Source organism: Elephantulus edwardii, unplaced genomic scaffold, assembly GCF_000299155.1.
Source record: "Elephantulus edwardii isolate Elephantulus edwardi_28Jun2011 unplaced genomic scaffold, EleEdw1.0 scaffold00056, whole genome shotgun sequence".
NCBI classification, from domain to species: Eukaryota; Metazoa; Chordata; class Mammalia; order Macroscelidea; family Macroscelididae; genus Elephantulus; species Elephantulus edwardii.
Genome location: NW_006399806.1, coordinates 9603305 through 9623289, shown reverse-complemented (window position 1 = coordinate 9623289; position 19985 = coordinate 9603305). Strand labels below are relative to the sequence as shown.

General features: G+C 37.9%; 1 protein-coding gene across 1 annotated transcript in view; it reads right to left on the bottom strand.

Moving 5' to 3' along the window:
* Positions 1-19985, bottom strand: part of PGR (progesterone receptor) — a 152038-nt gene that overhangs the window by 33176 nt on the left and 98877 nt on the right. Inside the window, exons 6-7 of the mRNA XM_006887356.1 lie at positions 1790-1934; positions 289-419 (exon numbers count right to left, since the gene is read on the bottom strand). Of these exons, the coding sequence (XP_006887418.1) occupies positions 289-419; positions 1790-1934 (276 nt within the window). The remainder of the gene's footprint in view (positions 1-288; positions 420-1789; positions 1935-19985) is intronic.

Genomic DNA, 19985 nt, shown 5'->3' with positions numbered 1-19985 from the left:
TGGAAGATCGCTTTGTGTTAGTTTTGACTCAACAGTACGTAACAACAACAACAACAACAACAACAACAACAACAACAACTTTTGCATTGGGTTGTGCAACTCTTTACGTATCCAGTAATTTAATTAATTCTGTGACTATTTGTTGCATATTTCTCTGCAGTTATAATTTCTTTCTAAAGATTTAAGCAAAGACTCATATTACATATATAATCATGTTATTGTTTGAGATTTCCCAACAAATTAAAAATTAAGAAAGTTTGTCTCTTCCATTAAGGTATTTGTACTTACTCGTATTAAGCAGTAGCAGTACTTTCATACACAGGAACTCTTCTTGGCTAACTTGAAGCTTGACAAACTCCTGTGGGATCTGCCACATAGTAAGGCATAGTGAATAGATTGATGATTCTTTCATCCGTTGTCTTGTAGCACACACATAATACACAGAAAACAAACAGAAATAAAACAAAAGTGTCTTAGCCAGTGCCAGTTTTTTTTATTTATCGAAGAAAGTAATTCTGGTAATTACCTTACACACCACTGAGTGTGAATGCTACTTTTAATACACTAACAATATTTGGAAATTTAGACTTCTACACTTCTCCACAACACTAGTTTTGAAGTGAAGGCTTTTTAAAGTTAGGAGAACATGTTGAATGCATACTGATCATGATTAATGTTTATTTCTCGCCCTCATGATAACACATTAAAGTTCCTATACTAAGACAGGACAGCGAAGTTGTGAGAATAGAGAATATGCAACTGAGGGACGCATTATTCATTGACAAATTTTTTCCCTATGAAAATATATATGGTTTTGTGTCAACTCAGTGGTAAAATGGATCAGCTTTACAGAAAATCACCAGACTGTGACCTTTTCTAGGGGAACATATGGTGATATAGAGAAAAAGAAAGCTGTGATATCAAATAACAACTGACAAGGGGGAAAAGCAAGATCTGAAGGTTGAGGAAATGTACTAAAAATATTTTCTCATCCATCTCCTGCACTACAATGCCCACATTAAGTTAAATGAAGCTAGCAGCAACAGTGAGAAGAAAATGACGTTTTTGTCTTAGAATGAAAATAGAAGTCTGTCATTGATATTCTTTGAAGGGTTTCTCCTTTCCTCTAAACCTCAATTTCTTTCCTGAGCTGCAAAATAAGGGAGGGATCTTTTACAGATTTAAAGGAACTGCAGGAGAAAATGGAATAAAGCATATGAGATCGGTCTGTAAAACTGGCACAAGTGTCAGTTATTGGGTTATAGAACACTGAATCAGAATTTGCTATTGTTGCTGTTGTTATGTGCCATCTAGCTGACGATGACTCACAGCGAACCAATGTGCAACAGCTCTGAACCTTGCCCTATCTAGAGCCAGTTTATCCTAAAACTTTTAAGATAAATGTCCAAATCTTACCTTTTTCCTAGGGGGAAAAATATATTTTTACTCTTAAAGATATATCAATACTTTTAAGCTAATGTATAATTTACCTCATTGTTGTAATTAGTATCAAGGTATGAGATTTTAATTTGGTAACCTATCTATTTCGTTTTTTTCTTTAAGTATTTTTTCAACACATTTTTGAAATTTAAAAAAATCTGCAGATTTGAGACAATTCAATCAATATATAATGAAGAAAAGGATAAATCCTAAACTGCATCTTGATATGTTTCAGATAAATTCTGATATTCAAGGCATGAAATCTATGATCATTTATTAAAACATAAATGCCAAAATTATCTGACATAAACCCTTAAGACAGAAATAAAAACAGTTAAGTTCTACTTACTCATTTAGTATTAAATCAGGTGCAAAATATAGCATCTGTCCACTGACATGTTTATAGGATCTCCATCCCAGTCCAAACACCATTAAACTCATCCAAGAATACTGGATGAGAGTTATCTGGTCGTCAATATGTAAGTTTCGAAAACCTACAAAATCAATTTTTAAAAGAAATGACAAAAAAATTCGCTTATTAGTATCAAAGATATTAAAAAATGTATAACTTTGAAAATAGATGTAGGTTTTAGGACAATATCCTGTTTAGAACAATCTCCATAATTTACACAAAGTCATGAAAATGAATTCATAATAAAGCCTGGGAAATGAAAGTGATGATTTAGGAAGTAATATCAAATCACTGAGATTCCACATTTCTGAGACTTCACTAATCAAGTCTACCACCCATCACTCATTCATGTCGCTGCAACCTTTAGTGTGTCAGCCAGTGTGTGAAAATGTTGGTGATACAAAATGAATATGATGAAATCCTTGTCCTTAAAAATCCCATTGGGCTTTATAATGACAAATACTGCATAAGACCTTGTTGTAAAAATGGAAAGATAACTAGTAAGATGTGTAGAGAAGTCCAAAACGGGGAGGGGATGGTGCAGGGGGGCAGAGTGTGAGGAGGAGGGGGAAAAGTTTGGTAGGCGGAGGGGAGTATGTGAAGGAATTAGGAAAGATCCAATGGTGACCTGAAAAGAAGGAATCATGCTGTTATGTGCCGTCAAGTCACCTGCGACCCATTGTGGCCCTGTCCTGAGTCTAACGAATTCCGACACACCAACTCCCACTGTCCTAGCTACTGTATCAATCTATCTCATCCACGATCTTCCTCTCCTGTGCTGTCCCTCCACTTTTCTGAGCTGATGTCCTTCTCCAAGGACTGTCTCTCTTGGCAACATGCCAAAAATATGTGAGATGGAGCTTAAAAATCCTAGCCTTCAAGGAGAAACCTGGTTTCACCTTCTCCAAAACAGACCTGTTTGTTTTCTTGGCAGTCCACAGTACGTTCAAAACTCTTCTCCAGCCCACAACTCAAAGGCATCAATTCTTCTTTCATCCTTAATCATTATCCAGCTCTCTGTTGCATAGCTAGTAATTTTGAAGACCATGGACTGGATTAGGTGCACCTTAGTCTCAAGACTGACATCCTCGCTTTTCAGTACTGTGAAGAGGTCCCTCACAGCAATAGTACTCATATAACAATGGTGCTTAATTTTATAAAACACAATGTATATGGATGATTCTATGAAACACAATGGAATGAGGAAATGCATGAAACACAATGTACATGAATGAAGTACAAGATATGTAAATTTTGTATGCAAACCAATATTAAAAACATCTCATAGGTTCATAGAGAAGAAAAGTATATAAGTAAGAGTCGCAGAATAAAGGGTATGTAGAAGGGGGACTACACAGGAGTAGAGATGGGAGGCAAGTTAGAAAAGGTGTTGTAAATTAAGAAGTAATGCTGAGAAGAATATAATACATTTGTGATGAGTCTCAATTCTTCTTAATTTAAACAGACTGGTTTTCTTTTATAACATTACTTTCTTAGTTGTGTACATTTTCTTAGTTGCTGCCAGGTGAGAACCACATAATGATGACCTATGGATGTTAGGGAACATTGTCGAGCCCTGCACTATCTCCACGCACTTTGATATATTAGGGCTTATTATTGAACTATTGCGCTAATCCATCTTGTCAAGGGTTTGGGGTGTTTTTTAGACTCCAGTGACTCTTGATTGCATTAAACAACTTCTGCCAATTGACATTTTCTAATGTGCTCAAAGTATACAAAATAAAGTCTTATTATTGTCATTTCTAACTTTTCTTGTAAATTCCATACTTTTCTGATCAATTTCAGCAGTGTTATTCACCATCCCAAGAACATGGAAATAGCCCAAATGTCCAACCACAATTGAATGAATTGAGAAATTATGGTATAGTTACACAGTGGAATATTATGCAGCATGTAGGAACAATGATTTTGAAAATTACTACCTATCTTGGGAGGGACTGGAGAGTATTATGCTAAATTGACTAAATCATTCCCATAAGGATAAATACTGTGTAAGACCATTATTGTAGAAATAAATAACTAGTAAATGTGTATGAGGATTTAAGAATATAAGCAGAAGGGTGAGGATAGGCAGGGGCAGGGAGGGTAATCATAGGGTCACAATTTGATGGGTGGAGGGAGGAGTAGGTAAAGGAAATGGGAAAGATCTGGTGGGAAAACAATATAGACAAACTTTGTAAGTAAAGCAGAATAAAATAAAAATTTTATTAAATAAAATCCACAACTAGGGTGTGGGAAAAATCTGAAACAAGCCAATTAAAGGAATAGAAAGGAAAAAGTGGACTGGAGAAATATTTAAAGGGTATGTTAAATGAGGTTTCAGAATTGAATATATGTAGTGGGAAGAAAGGAGTAAAAGACATCAGCAATACTTAGGTAAAGGAAAGAAAGGAGACAAAATAAGCTAAAAGATGGATTTGATGTTCTTCTGAGAGAACTGTGACTATTTCTAACCCAGTAACCTCCCCATCCTTCTATACTGTATGTCCAGTACCATTTCCTAGACCCTTACCAAGATGAAGCTGGCCATACAATGTGGAGGATGGCGGAGGTTTCCTGGGCTAGACAGAAATATAATTTTCTAAGTTATCTCTAGCTGAGTGCTGCTCAAACAATGAAAGCAGTTGAGATCCCTTATTTAGGGAGAAAAAATACAGAACTGCCAATCACCATAAAGCTATTTTAATAACATCTATTCTTCCTCTTATTGACATCTATTAAATAAAGTCCATTTACAAATGGTTGATTTAAAAATAAAATCAAGGCAGAATTTAATTCATTAGACAAGAGGAATTAAATTATAATATTCTGATTATTTTATTCATCTCAAGGTTGTTGATGTTGTTAAGTGCCATTGAGTCAAGTACAACTTATAGTGACCCTATGAACAACACATCTGAACCCTGTCCTACCCTGTGCCATCAGCATTACCTCTGACATACTTGAGTCCATTGCTGTAGTCACTGTGTCAATCCATCTCATTGAGAGTCTTCCTCTCTTTTGCTGGTTCTTCATGCTAAGCATGTTCCTTCCAAGGAACAGCCTCTCTTAGCAACATGTCCACAGTATGTGAGACAAAGTTTTGTCATCTTTGCCTCCAGAGTGCACTCTGATTTCACATTCTCCAAAACTTATAGCTCTGTCCCTTTGGCAGTCCATGGGATATTCTGCACTCTTCTCTAACACCATGGTTCAAAGGCATTCTTCTCTTGTCATCCTTATTCACTGTCCAGCTTTCAGATGCACAGGAAACAGTATGGTTGAATCAGGCACCCTTTAGTCTTTGGATTGACCTCTTTGCTCTTCATAGCTTTGGAGAAGTTCTTGACAGGAGACTTTCATCTCAAGGTAAGAACTAGAAAAGAAGGGTGTTTCTCCTCTCCATATCCTCCACACACAGCCTCATTTAATCCAAAGGGGCAGAATTCATGTTCATAATTAGGGACACCATAGTAGATGCCTGTCTTTTTGTCTTGAGTAGTATCTAAGCTTCGTTATTTATCCTCCCCTTGTTCTCTACTATCTTTCATTCCTTCTATTTGCCCCTTTATTCCTCCCTTCATTTTATCCTTGTTCTACACTACCAATACTATTGCTTGGTGAGAACAAACTGTCTCACCCTCTCAGTTTCTGCCTTCCTTGAATTGATGCCTTTGGTTTGGCTTGGGAGACAGGTACCAATAGGACTCTGAATTGAAAATCACTGAGGTTAAACTAAATATGTGGCTAGGCTTTATTTTCAATGGTGTTAGTGCTCAGTGACGAGGCAGCATTCACTGTGGGAATTTGCGATGCTTGTTTTTTTGACCCTACTGAGATGCATTGGTTCAGCTAGTTTCCCATGTTTATCCACCAGCTCCTCTCCAGTGAATCTCCAGAGTAATTTAACTAAATGGCTTTCTGGCTTTTGTTGATAGCCAGAGACTTAAAAAGAAATTAACAGAGTTGGTTTTTATTACTTGAGTCAAAGAATTCTTATTTACACAGGTTCATACAGACTCCACAAATGACTGGCTAAGAAAAATTAGCATGCAACTTTGGTGTGCTTCTTGACTTTCTTATCGCTTATATTCATCCTCACATGTATGTCTCTCTATTATATCTTTTACACAAACCTCATGAATCTCTCTAACACAGGTTTAGTACAGAAATCCTTCATATAGCATTTACACTTTAGAGTATCATGCAAGTATGTATATTATATCAAGTGTCTCTTGACATGATGAATGGGATCCCCATTTTGGGATATTTTACACAATGTGTAATTCTTTAATGAAGTTCTGAATTATTTAATATCAGTAGGCTTTTCCAATTTTTGTAAAGCAAGACTTCCTCAAGGCAGGCGTGTGCAAACCTGCCTATTGCCATTCTATTTAAAAATTAGAAGAAACTCTGGTGAAAAGACCCAGGCTCCAGGTGTAGCTCTACCAATATTGAACACCACATTGGATAAATCATTTAATATCACCAAGTCTAAATTTCTCCATAAATAAAATGACAGTGACAATGGTAATTTTATACAGAATTGCTATTTACCTATTATTACCTATTATTTAGCTAAATAATTATGCATCCTAAGCTCTGAAAAGTATTCAAAAACGTTTGGAACAATATGTCAACAGAGAACTGCCAGATCTGAAGGCTGCATTCAGAAGAGGTCGTGGTACTAGGAATATTATAACTAATGTTAGATGGATCTTGGCAGAAAGCACAGAATATCAGAAAAATGTCTATCTGTGCTTCATTGACTATGCAAAGGCTTTTGACTGTGTGGATCACAACAAGATATGGCTTACTCTGAGAAGAATGGGAATTCCAGAACATTTGATTGTGTTAAAAGTGAAACCTATACTTGGACCAAGAGGCAGTCATCAGAACAGAGCAGGGAGACATTAGATGGTTCAAAATGAAGAAGAGGTTCCGTCAGGGGTGTGTATTCTATCTCCAAACCTTTTCAATCTGTAAGCAGAACAGATCATCTGAGATGCTGGGCCGTACAAAGAGGAATGTGGCATCAGGAATGTGGCATCAGGATTGGTAGAAGAGTCATCAACAACCTGCGTTATGCAGATGATTCAACCCTGCTTGATGAAACTGAGGAGGACCTGAAGCGCTTGCTGCAGAAGGTCAAGGAGTGCAGCCTCCAATATGGATTGAAGCTCAACATCAAGAAAACAAAGATTCACACCGTTAGGCCAACTGGCAGATCAGATGGTGAAGAGATTGAGATAGTTAACAGTTTTCGCTTACTTGGCTCCACAGTCAACACTCTTGATAACAGCAGCCAGGAAATCAAGAGACAAATTGCATTGGGAAATTCAGCTGTGATGGACTTCTCAAGAGTACTGAAGAGCAACGACGTCAGGCTAGAGGCAAAGGTGTGCCTAATCCAGGCTACAGTCTTCGCAATTACGTGCTATGCATCAGAGAGTTGGACAGTGAATAGGGATGATGGAAAGAGAATTGATGCCTTTGAGCTGTGGTGCTGGAGAAGAGTGTTGAATATACCATGGACTGCTAGGAGAATAAACAGGTTTGTCTTGGAGAAGGTGAAGTCGGAATGCTCCTTGGAGTTAAGGATTCTGAAACTTCGTCTGACATACTTTGAGCATGTTGCAAAGAGGGACTGGTCCTTGGAGAGGGATATGATGTTTGGCAGAGTGGAGGGGTGGCACAGGAGAGGAAGACCCTCGATGAGATGGATCAATTCTGTGAGTGGAGTAGTGGGAATGAATGTGTTTGAGATGGCTAGGTTGGCACAGGATAGAATGGCATTTAGGGCTCTTGTACATAGGGTCGCTATGAGTCGCAAGCAACTCGATGGCACATAACAAGCTCTGATGGCCTAGTGGCAAGAAGTTGTGCCACAATCCTAAAGGCACGAAGTTCAAGTCTCACCAGCTGCTCCATGGAGGAAGGATGCAAAATGTCCTCTTGTGCAATTAGTGCCTTTGAAAACCTGCAGGAAGGTCAGCTATGGGTGGATTCCAACTTGACTGTACAATATAACAACAATGACACCATGCAGAAATTTATCTTTAGTCTATCAATGGATCCTGGAATAAGAGCAGGCAAAATACATCAACAGATGCACGGAAGTCACTGTTTAGTCTGATGAAAATTTCTAACCTGAAAATAAAATAGGATCCCATCCATGTCAAGAGACACGTGATATATATACTTGCATGATACCTCTAAAGTGTAAATGTTACTGTTGTTAGGTGTTGTCAAGTTAACTAAAACTCCTTATGACCCTGTGATTGACAAATAACGGTGTACATAACAGCAATAAAGCGAAAAAGCTAAATTAAATATTTTACTAGGAGAAAATAAAATTCCAGAATAACAGTAGACTCACAGAAGTTACTTTTGATTAATTAGACATATTAAACCACTAACAGGTTCATTAGCAACTTTAATAATATATTTATTATTCTCATATATCTCCTAACTGGTCAAGTTTATAATAAATTCCTAAAAGAAGCATGCTATAAATGTAAATGTCAAAGTTACTACATTATTACCTTCAGAACATTGATTTATGTTAATTCTCTGGGCAGTTTTTAAAATTATTTTTTTATTTCAAAAATAAGGACCTAAATGTTTACATTCATTTTACTTTTAAACATTCTGGACATACTAAATGGCTAGAAATAAAGTAACATTTAAATTATATTTTAATATGAAAAGTAAATGCTGTTGAAATAATCTAGTTTATCAAATTATCAGCATTTACAGCAGAATATATCTTATCTTCATTTAACAAAATGGATGAGAATAAAAAAAAAGGTTTCATTCACTCCTTCTTTTAGGCAAATGTACAATGTTAAATTGACTGGAACAAGCCTGGCACAGTGCATCTTCCCCTCATTAACTGTAATGACATTCATTTCTTTATACTGAAATAAAGACAGGATCACTGGAATCAAATTTCCATTGATGATAATGACATTTGAGAAGATGATCAAAATGACAAAAAGCTTTCACCTAAGGCATGATCACTAATTGTACTTGATGAATAGTAAAGAAAAATACTTGACCTAATAATTCATGTCAAAAGTATCATTTCAAAAGGTCCAATTAACTTAAGGTTTAAAAAATTTCAAAAGTATACAATAAAGAAATGGCCTGTATAAGCCACTAGGCTCTTCTATCTTTGGCCTTATGCTTCAAAGCATAGGTTGTTGTTGTTGTCGTGTGCTGTCAAGTCGCTTGTGACTCATAGCGTCCATATGTACAACATCTCTAAACTCTGCTCTGTCCTGTGCCAATCTCATTGTCTCCAACACACTGATCCCGATTGCCCCAGTCACTGAATCAATCCACCTCATAGAGGGCCTTCCCCTCCTGCGCCTGCCCTCCATCCTCCCATGCATGATGTCCTTCTCCAAGGACCTGCCTCTCCTTTACAACATGACCAAAGTATGTCAGACGAAGCCTCAGAATCCTTGCCTCCAAGGAGCAGCCTGGTTTAACCCTCTCCGGGATGAACCTGTTTATTTTCTTAGTCCATGATACTCTCAACACTCTTCTCCAACACCAAAGCTCAAAAGCATCAACTCTCCTATCTTCCCTTGTCATTTTCCAGCTCTCTGATGCATAAGTGATTGCAAAGACCATGGCCTGTACCAGGCTCACCTTAGTCTCCAGAGACACACATTCATAAACAATGGTCACACAATTTAAATAGCTCATCTATGAGTGCAGAGCATTAAATATCTGACACAAAGTATGAACTTTGACAAAAACAAAGAAACTTCAGTTCAATAAGTGTAATCCTCAGCTTATGTTTGATGCCATTAGAAATGAGACAAAAGTTAATGACCTAGGGAGCTCTGGTGGCCTAGTGGCAAGATGCTGCACTGCAATCCCAGAGGTACACGGTTCAAATCCACCAGATGCTCTGCTGGAGAAGGAGGGGACAATCTCCTCCTGTACCAGTCAGATCTGATTTGACTGTATACATAAAATTAATACAATTTAAAAAAATTATATAAAAAAGTTAATGACCTATTTACTAATATATATATAATCATTGCCTTTGAATTAGAAACAACTCACAGCTGACTCCTCCAGTGGATTTTCTTTCAAGAGGTTTAAAATTGTGCAGGAGGTGACAGTGATTCAAACTGATAGAGAGGCATCGTATTTGAGCTACCAGCACAGCTCCCTAGGGACTATGCCACCAGAGCTCCCTATTTTTTTTTCAGAGCTCCCTATTTAACCAATGTGAATTCCTAAAATATTCTTTAAGCATGTATTTGGAAGAGGCATATTCTTGACCCCACTAGGTGATGAGACTGGATGACGTCACTAGGTATTGAGATCATAAGATGCTGCTGGGACATTTCGAATAATTAATAAAGACATACATACATAGATAAAAAAAATTATTGTTCAGTATCTCAAGTCAGTCATGACTTACAGCAACTCTAGGAACAGCAGACCTGAACCCTGCCTTGTGCTGTGCATTTCTCATCAGCTGCACTATACTTGAACCCATTGCTCCAGCCACTCTGTCAATCCAGCTTGTTGAGCATTTTGCTGTCTTTCATTGACCCTCTCCCCTTCCAAGCATGATGTCCTTTTTAAGACCTGGTCTCTCCTAACAACAAGCCCAAAGTATATGAGGTAGAACTTCATCATCCTTTCCTCCAAGGAGGACTCTGTTGCACCTTCTCCAAGACATACTTGTTTGTTCTTTTGGAAGTTTATGGGATATTCAGTACTCTGCTCCAACATTACTACTCCAAGGCATCGTCATCTTTAGTCAGTGTTCCACTTTTAGATGCATAGGGAGAAGTTGAAAAGACCATGGCTTGAATAAAGTACCCTTAGTCTTCAAACTGTTATCACTGCTTTTCAGTACCTTGGAGAGAAATCTCTGACAGTGGACTTCTCCATCCCAACATGTCTTGATTTCCTGACTGCTACTGCCAAGGCTGTTGACTGTGGATCCAAGATAAAATCACTAACCACTTCAATCTTATATCTATCATGATGTTGCTTCTTGGTCCAGTGGTGAGGATTTTTATTTTCTTGATGTTCAGATGTAATCCATATATGAAGGCTGTACGCCTTGACCCTCTGCAATAAGTGCATCAGGTCCTCCTGACTTTAATAGAGCAGAATTGTGTCATCTGCTTTCCACAAATCTTTGATAAATCTTCCTGTCACATTGTTAATAAAGTCTAGCCTCTCAGATGATTTTCTTTGCATACAAATTGAATAGATATGGAGAAAGTATACAGCTCTGATGAACACTTTTCTTGATTTTAAACCATGTGTTTTCTTGATTTTTAAACCAGTGTTCCCCTGCCCTGGCTTAGGTATAGAGATCATCACATGAGCATAAATAGATGCTCTGGGACTCACATTCTTCTCAAATGATAGCCATAAATTTTAATTTTAAAAAATTAGGACATACTTACTACAGACTGATAAGTGCTATTGTGACATGAGAGGGAAAAGGTTAACCTAATTCCATCTATTCAGGATGTCTCACAGAAATCTTCCCTGCTGGGAGGTGATAATTATTCAGCATCCTAAGATTAGTTAGGAGCCAGCTAGGGGAAGATATGGGAGAAAAGGAAGGCCTGTGGGTACAGGAAACAATATATATTGAGAAGAAGCAGGTAATTCAGCGAAGAAAATCTTGGGAATTGGAGTTTAAAGTCCTTTAAAGAGAGATTATGAGACACAGCGTTGTGAATTCAGGAACCAGACAGTTCACAGAATGATCTTGGATCTTAAAGCTAAGTAAGAAGCTTGGACTTATACTGAATGGGGGGGAGGGGAGAACAGAAGAATTGACTACTATTGTTTTTAGAAGAGGATATTTGGATAAAATCAATTGGGGAAGTGTGAAACTAGTGATTATGAGGTCACTCAAGAGTTACTGAAGGGAATGTAGACAAAAATTATGAGCACACACATTTAAGTAAAGGCAAGAGCAACGGAAATAGCTTATATAATGAATTTATAATAAAGTTGACAGAAGCTGACAACTAATTAGACATGGAGGTAAAAGAGAAAGTAAACAAAAAATATGCCTAATATTCTGGCTTGGATGGCATTTCAAGATAACAAGGGAAGGGGAAAATAGGATTTTGACTTCTAGAGAGGAGGGCCATGTTACAATGGGAGTTCATCTAAACAGAAATGCATTACAAACAGTTGAAATATACCATCCAAACACCTCAGTAAAGAGTCTGACCTGCACTGTGTGGCAGGAGGCAGAAGACAAGACCGAGTAAGCTTGCCCAATGGGAGACCAAGAAACTACTGGGGTAGAAGACGACAGACAGCACTCTCATGACAAATTTATGGTATGAGTGGAAGATAATGTCCACAAAGGAGACAGAAAGTGTATACCTTGACAGAAATATAGGTACCTGAAGAAGAAATGATGAATGCCATGGAAAAAATTTTTAGCAAGAAATGGTTATTTTTTTTTAAGAGCCCCAGTCAATGTGAAACAGTGGAATGTGAAGAACTGAAAGTATGCATCTGATTTGACAAATGAATCATCCCAGGACACTGGTAATTGGAATTCCAGAGAAATAGAAAATATAAAATAATTATGAAAATCTTCCTCAAGGCCTAATTTTACTCCAAGAGGCCCTCATGGCTTAGTAAAAGTCAGCAGTATTAATCCACTAAAAGGTGGGAAAATGGGCATTCTCCTCCAGTACAGATTAACCACCTCAGTGAGCACCACTCACTATGAGTTGGAACAAACTGACACCAGTGGTGGGTAACTTTACTCCAAGGAGCCCTGGTGATGCACAAGTTAAAGCACTAAAGTGCTAATCAAAAGGTCAACAGTTTGAACTCCCCAGCCACTAAATGGAAGAATGATGTGGTATTTGGCATCCATCAAGATATATAGCTTTAAAAATTCTATGGGTCAATTTCATTCTGGTGTTTATCTCTCTATCTCTTATTGTTGACAGGCCAGAAACAACTCAGATCTGATCACATGAAAGGAAACTGCTAATCATTCTGTCATGGATCGGCTGGTGGATTCAACCAAGTACCTCTGCACTGGTAGTACAACTCCTTACCACTAGGCCACCAGGGTTCCCAGATACATATAAATTATATATCGCTATCAATGAGAAAAATGGACATTCTGGTTTGTCAGTATGATTTGTGAATTTGTTTTAAAAGTCTATTTCCCATGGGCTAAAACACATGAATAAATGGCTGAAATGGATTTATTTTTCAGACAAAATGAATGGCTAGATGCTAGGATATATTGCATAAAAACGCAATCACACATTTAGCCTAGTCTCCTGGCTTCTCTTTCTGACTCTACTATTTATTTATTAAGTGGATCTGTGAATAATAATAATAATAATAATAATAATAATAGTTGTTGTTGTGATGTATGTCTATTTAGAAACTACATATAGCTGACCCTCTATCAGGTTTTCAGAGGTAGTAAATTGCATGGGAGGAAATTGTCTGGTGAATTTGAACTGCATGCCTTCAGGATGGGAGCACAGTTCCTTACCATCAGGCCACTAGAGCTCCCTCTAGTTTAAAGCCAAGCCAGAGATTCTGAGTAGTTAATGATGCTACTTTTATCATACACAAGTGTCTTTTTGGATGCCAATTTAGTCCTCTGCTTCATTGATCATTTTGCTCCCAGAACAAAGACCATGTAAAATCTGGTACAGAAGACTGCAGATCACATGGTATTTATTCTGATCCTTGTGCTTCGTTATAGTACAGTTAATTGAAGCAGTATGTTCAATGCTGGTAATATCATCATTCTGGTTTACACTGTTGTTGTTGATATGTGTCACTGAGTCGCCTGCAACTCATAGGGATGTTATGTACAAGAGCTCTGAACTTTGCCCTATCCTGAGCCAGTCTCACCATCTCCAATACCCCCATTAACCCAGTTACTGTATCAATCCATCTCATCTGGGGTCTTCCTTTCCTGCACTGTCACTTCCACCCTTCCAAGTATGATGTCCTTCTCGAAGCACTGGTTCCTCCTGGCCACGTGCCCAAAGAATATGAGATGGAGCCTTCAAGGAGCAGCTTTGTTTCTCACTCTCCAAAGCAGACCTATTCTCCTGGCAGTCCAAGGCACATTCAAGACTCTAGCACTGCAACTCAACACTTATTGGTCATCTTTAGACATTGCCCAGCTTTTTGAAGCATAGCAAGTAATTGTGAAGACCATGGCCTGAATCAGGCATGCCTCAGTCTTAGACTGACCTCATTGCTCTTTAAGACTTTGGAGAGGGCCATGAATTAGATTTTTCAACATTAAAAAGTTGCCACTAAATGTAATGTAAAAATGTTCCCTCATTTTTACTGAGGATGTGTGAAGGTAAAAGTCTTTCAATTTATCAGTGTTTTAATTTTAAAAATCTCACTTTACTTTTAGCCAAAGTAAAAATCAGATTTTTAATTCTGAGTTATAAGTTGTAGACGAAGAAATTGCTCGTCTTTCTCTTGGGGAGCAGAGGGTGAATTTGAACCACCTGTCTTTTGGTTGGCAATGAAACTCCTTACCTATTAGGCCACCAGAATTCCCTTCAGCATTGCAGCTAATGCTAGAATCTTTTAACAGTAAACAAACTCCAAGTTGTAAATAAAATAAATACATACTACAGCAATAAGTATATGAAAAGCAATTTTCAAATAATAAAAAGCTAATAAAGTAAAACATATTTAGACACTTCTATGAGTCATAATCTACTTGATGGCCTACAATAACATTTTCAACAGAAAATGTTAATTAATGCTGTGGAAGTATTTACTTTTTATATAATAAATCTGAAAACTGCCATTAAATTTTAAATATTAAAACTGTTCTGATAGGGGAAAAAATTTCTCTGTCCAAGGTCTCCCATTAAATGTAAAGTTAAGAAAAAAAGGCATTTAAATTTTTTTATTAAATTTATTTATCTCTATTAGAATACTAAATTTTATGATCTTTGCTTAACATCTATTTTTAAAGATTCAACAAAGAGGAGGGCGCACCTTTTTTTATGTGACATTGACTTTTCAATCTGAATTCCTCTATTCTATTTAAACTTTTCAGGTAGAATAATTGAGAAATACACTAAGGCATATTGGGAAGGATTCTCCCCCCCCCCCAAATGGCTACTGAATATAGTTAAGCCTAATAAAGACATAATATATTTAATTCTTGATCAAATACTAGAAAAACAAATTAGTCTAAATTACTACACTGGTATTACTTTACTGATGAGACTACACTGGTATTACTGATGAATATATGGGATTAAAACATGTTCTAAGATTACAGCCATGAACAACTGCTATACCTGTATTTTCATGGCTCTGCACTCTTAAGATTTAGTTACTAGAGAACTGCATTCTTGTATTTTTTTTTAATTTAAAAGAAAATTTTTATTTTATACTGGTTTACTTACAAAGTTCATATACTCAGGTATTTTGTAATAGGTGTGTCCTGTAGCTAAGAGAATACGCCATCCCCTTTTCCTTATGAATCAGGGTGAAGTCTCTCTCAGGGAGGAGTGATAGGGAATGGCAAAGGACACACTGACAAAGGAGATTAATCAGAACTGGCTTTGACAAGCACTGTGGCAATAGGACAATTAAAACAGACTTCCAAGGGGCAAAAAAAAGAGGAATGAACTGGGCGGGGAGGGTAGAGAAAATAGTGCAACAATGAATGAATGGAAACCCAAAATCTCTCTAAATGTTCATTAAAATTAATAAAATTTAATTTAAAAAAAAAGAAGAAAGCATTCTTGTAATTTTTACAACCACTTTGTTCCTATGGAGCAGTGCTTTAGGAACAACCATAGACAACTCATGGTTGTTATGTGTCTTCAAGTAGACCACAATCTATAGTGACTCCATGAACAACAGCTCTGAACCTTGCCTTATTCTGGGCCAATTTCACTGTGTTTGACACACCTGAGCCCATTGCTACAGTCACTGTGTCAGTCCACCTCCCCCAGGGCTTCCTCTTCTGTGCTGATCCTCTATCCTTCCAAGCAAGATGTCCTTCTCCAAGGATTGGTCCCTCCTGGTGACATGCCCAAAAGATGTGCGAAAGAGCTTCAAAATCCTTGCCTCCAAGGAGGAAAGTCGTATCACCCTCTCCAGGTTGGACTTGTTCTTTTGCAGTCCATGGTATATTCAACACTCTTCTCCAGCACCACAACTCAAAGGCATCGGTTATTCTTCTATCATCTTTTTTCCTTGTCCAGCTCTCAGATTCATAGCAAGCAACTGGGCAATTTATAGCCTGCCTGGATCAGGCACATCTTGGTCGCCAGAATGACATTTTACTACTCTTTAGCACTTTTTGAAAAATTATGGTTTTAAAGAAAGTGAATAGAAAAGTTTGATTTTCATTTATTCATTATTGCACATTTTCCTCCTTCTCGTCCCCCAGTTCACTTACAAAAAAATCATTCACTGTTGCATAATTTTCTTGCCCTGCCCCCAGTCCACTTTGTTATACACTTCTTATTCTGGACTGTTGTCATACAAATTATGCCTAATCATATATTCCTTTTAAACAGTTTGTTCCTTCATCTGTTCCAATTCAGCTTACGCTTTGGAGAGATCCTAGACAGAAGCTTTTCCATTAGAAATTCATCTTCTGATCTGAGGATCTAAGCAAGATAAAATCATTAACAACCCCAGTCTTTCTCCATCTATCAGGATACTGCCTTTTGGTCCAGTGGTGATGATCACTGTTTTCTTGATGTTGAGATGCAATCCATATTGAAGGCTGCAGTCTTTGACCTATAGCAGCAAATACTTCAAGTTCTCCTCCGTTTCAGCAAGTACATTTGTGTCATGTGCAAAACATAGGTTGTTGATGAGACTTCCTCCAATTCTAATGCCATATTCTTCTTTATAAAGTCCAGCCTTCTCAATGATATGTTCACATTGAAGATGCATGGACATACACTCCTTTCTTGATTTTGAACAATGCAGTGTTTCCTTGTTCTACTCAGACACTAGCTTCTTAGTCTAGTTACAAACTTCCCATGAGCACAATCAGGTGTTCTGGGATTCCCTTATTTCTAACATTAGCCACAATTTGTTGGGATCTACACAGTCAAATTCCTTTCATAGTTGTAAAACACAAAAAGAAATCCTTCTGATCTTTCTAGTTTCAGCCATGATTTATCTGACAGCAAAAATGATATCCCCAGTGCCAAAATCAATTTTAAATCCACCCTGTATTTCTGGCAGCTTATAAATTCTCTATTGGTGATGTAATCTAAATCTTTACTGCCCAAAGATTTAAGATCAACATACAAAACTCAATTGGATTTCTCTACAGTAACAAAAAGAACCCTGGGAAGGCAATAAAGAAAATAATGCCATTTACAATGATGTTGTTGTTATGTGCCATTGAGTCATTTGCGACTCATAGTGACCTTATGTACAACAGCCCTAAACCCTGCTCTATCCTGTGCCAATCGCATTGCCTCTGACACACCCATCCCGATTACCCCAGTCACTGAATCAATCCATCTCAAAGAGGGTCTTCCCCTCCTGCACTGTCCCTCTACCCTACCAAGCATGATGTCCCTCTCCAAGGACAGGACCTGTCTCTCGTTACAACATGTCCAAAGTATGTCAGACGAAGCCCCAGAATCCTTGCCTCCAGGGAGTAGCCTGGTTTAACCCTCTCTAGAATAAATCTGTTTGTTTTCTTGGCAGTCCATGGTACATTCAATACTCTTCTCCAGCACCACAGCTCAAAGGCGTCAATTCTCCTTCTATCCTCCTTGGTCATTGTCCAACTCTCTGATGCATAACAAGTGATTGCAAAGACCATGGCCTGTATCAGGCGCACCTTAGTCTCCAGAGAGACACCATTGCTCTTGAGTACTTTAGAGAGGCCCCTAACAGCAGACTTTCCCATCACAATATTTTTTTTATTTCCTGACTGCTGGTGCCAAGAGTGTTGACCATGGAGCCGAGCAAACTGAAGCTGTGAACAAGCTTAATTTCTTCGCCATCCATCCTGATGCTACCGATTGGTCCAGTGGTGAGAATCTTTGTCTTCTTAACATTGAGCCTCAGTCCATACTGAAGGCTGCAGTCCTTGACCCTCTGCAGCAAGTGCATGAGGTCCTCCTCAGTTTCAGTGAGCAGGGTTGTGTCATCTGCATAATGCCGATTGTTGATAGATCTTCCACCAATCCTAACGCCACGCTTCTCCTCATAGAGCCCAGCCTCTCGGATAATCTGCTCTGTATACAGGTTGAAAAGGTACGGAGATAGGACACATCCTTGGCGTACACCCTTCCCAATTTTGAACCATGCAGTGTTGCCGTGCTCTGTTCTGATGACTGCCTCTTGGTCCAAGTATAGGTTTCGCATTAGCACGATTAAGTGTTCTGGGATTCCCATTCTTGCCAGAGTCAGCCACAGTTTGTTATGTTCCACACAGTCAAACGCCTTTGCATATCAATGAAACACACAGTCGCCTAAAATGATGGCATATTTAGGAATAAACATAAACAGATACAAAAGACCTGAACAAATAAAACTACAAAACAATACTATAAGAAACCCAAAGAAACCTACACAAATGGAAAAATATACTATGCTCATGCATTGGAACTTTGGAGGCTTAGTGGTGAGAACTTACCCTGCCAGCTGCTGTGCAGAAGAAAGATGGGCAATCTCCTCTTATGCAACTTAGAGTCTCTGAAAACCCACCAGAAGGTCAGCTATGAGTTGGGTCCAAAACAGCAGCACATAACAACACAACAACAACATGGACTGAAAAACTTAACATTGTGAAAATAGCAAATGCTGTTGTTAGTTGATGTTGAGTTGACTATGATTCATAGTGATCCTATGAAACACACATATCCTCATCAACTCTGCCACACTTGAGCCTATTGTTAAAGTCACTGTGTCACTCTATCTTGTTGGAGGTCTTGCCTTTCTTCACTGATCCCCAGAGCATTATATCCATTTCCAAGGGCTAGCCTCTCCTAGTGACTTGCCCTATGTGTGTGAAACGAAGTTTCACCATCCTTGCCTCTAAGGAGCACTCTGGGCAGACTACTGGGAGTCCAAGGGATAGTTAGTACTCATCTCCAACACCACCATTCATAGGCATAGGTTCTTCTTCAATTATCCTTACTCACTGTCTAACTCTCAGATTAAGAAGATGCAATCAGTCAGGGAGCTCTCAAAGGACTGACAAGCTACAATAATGGTTAAAAGACAAAGTTGCGCCGGATCCAAGCCCTGCAGTCTTTCCAATTTAATACTACCAAAAGCAATCTGCAAATATAATGCAATCCCTCTCCCGATACTGTTATCCTTTCTTTTTTAAAAAAAAAAAAGATGGGAAAAGTAATCACTAATTTCATATGGAAAGGGAAGAGACCTCTGACAAGCAGAGTGACTCTTAAGAAGAAAACAAAAGTAAGAGGCTTCATGCTTCCTGAAACTCAAATCTACTACACAGTAATTAAAATAGCTTGATACTGGTAAAGCAATAGCTACCTAGGCCAATGGAATAGAATTAAGAACCCAGAAATAAACCCATCTACTGATGGACAATTGATTTTTGACAAAGATATCAATCAAGTGGGAAAAAGAAAGCCCATTTATTAAATAGGATTGGCAAAACTGGCTTTCTATTTGCAGAAAATTGAAACAAGAACTATAAATCATACCACATTAAAAAGCACATTCAAAATGAGTCAAGGACCTCAGAATAAAATCTAAAACTACACAAGTCATAAAAGAAAAAACATGTGGCAAACTTAGAAGCCCTAATCTGTGACAAAAACCACTCACTCATTGCCATCGAGTTAGGGCTGACTTACAGCTGACTCTCCTGTCGATTTTCAGAGGCTGTAAATAATACAAGAGGAGACTGCCTATCCTACTGCAGAGCAGCTGGTGGATTAGAACTGGAATGTTGCTGGCCTTGCAGTGCAACTCCTTATTAACTAGGCCATTAGAACTCCCTTGGCATAAACAGAATATCAAATATAACAGAAAATGCAATAATAACTGAACACGAAATAATCAATAAGCTAGGTGATTAAGACATTCTAAAAATTAAATTCTTAGGTACATCAAAAAATTCTCATAAAGA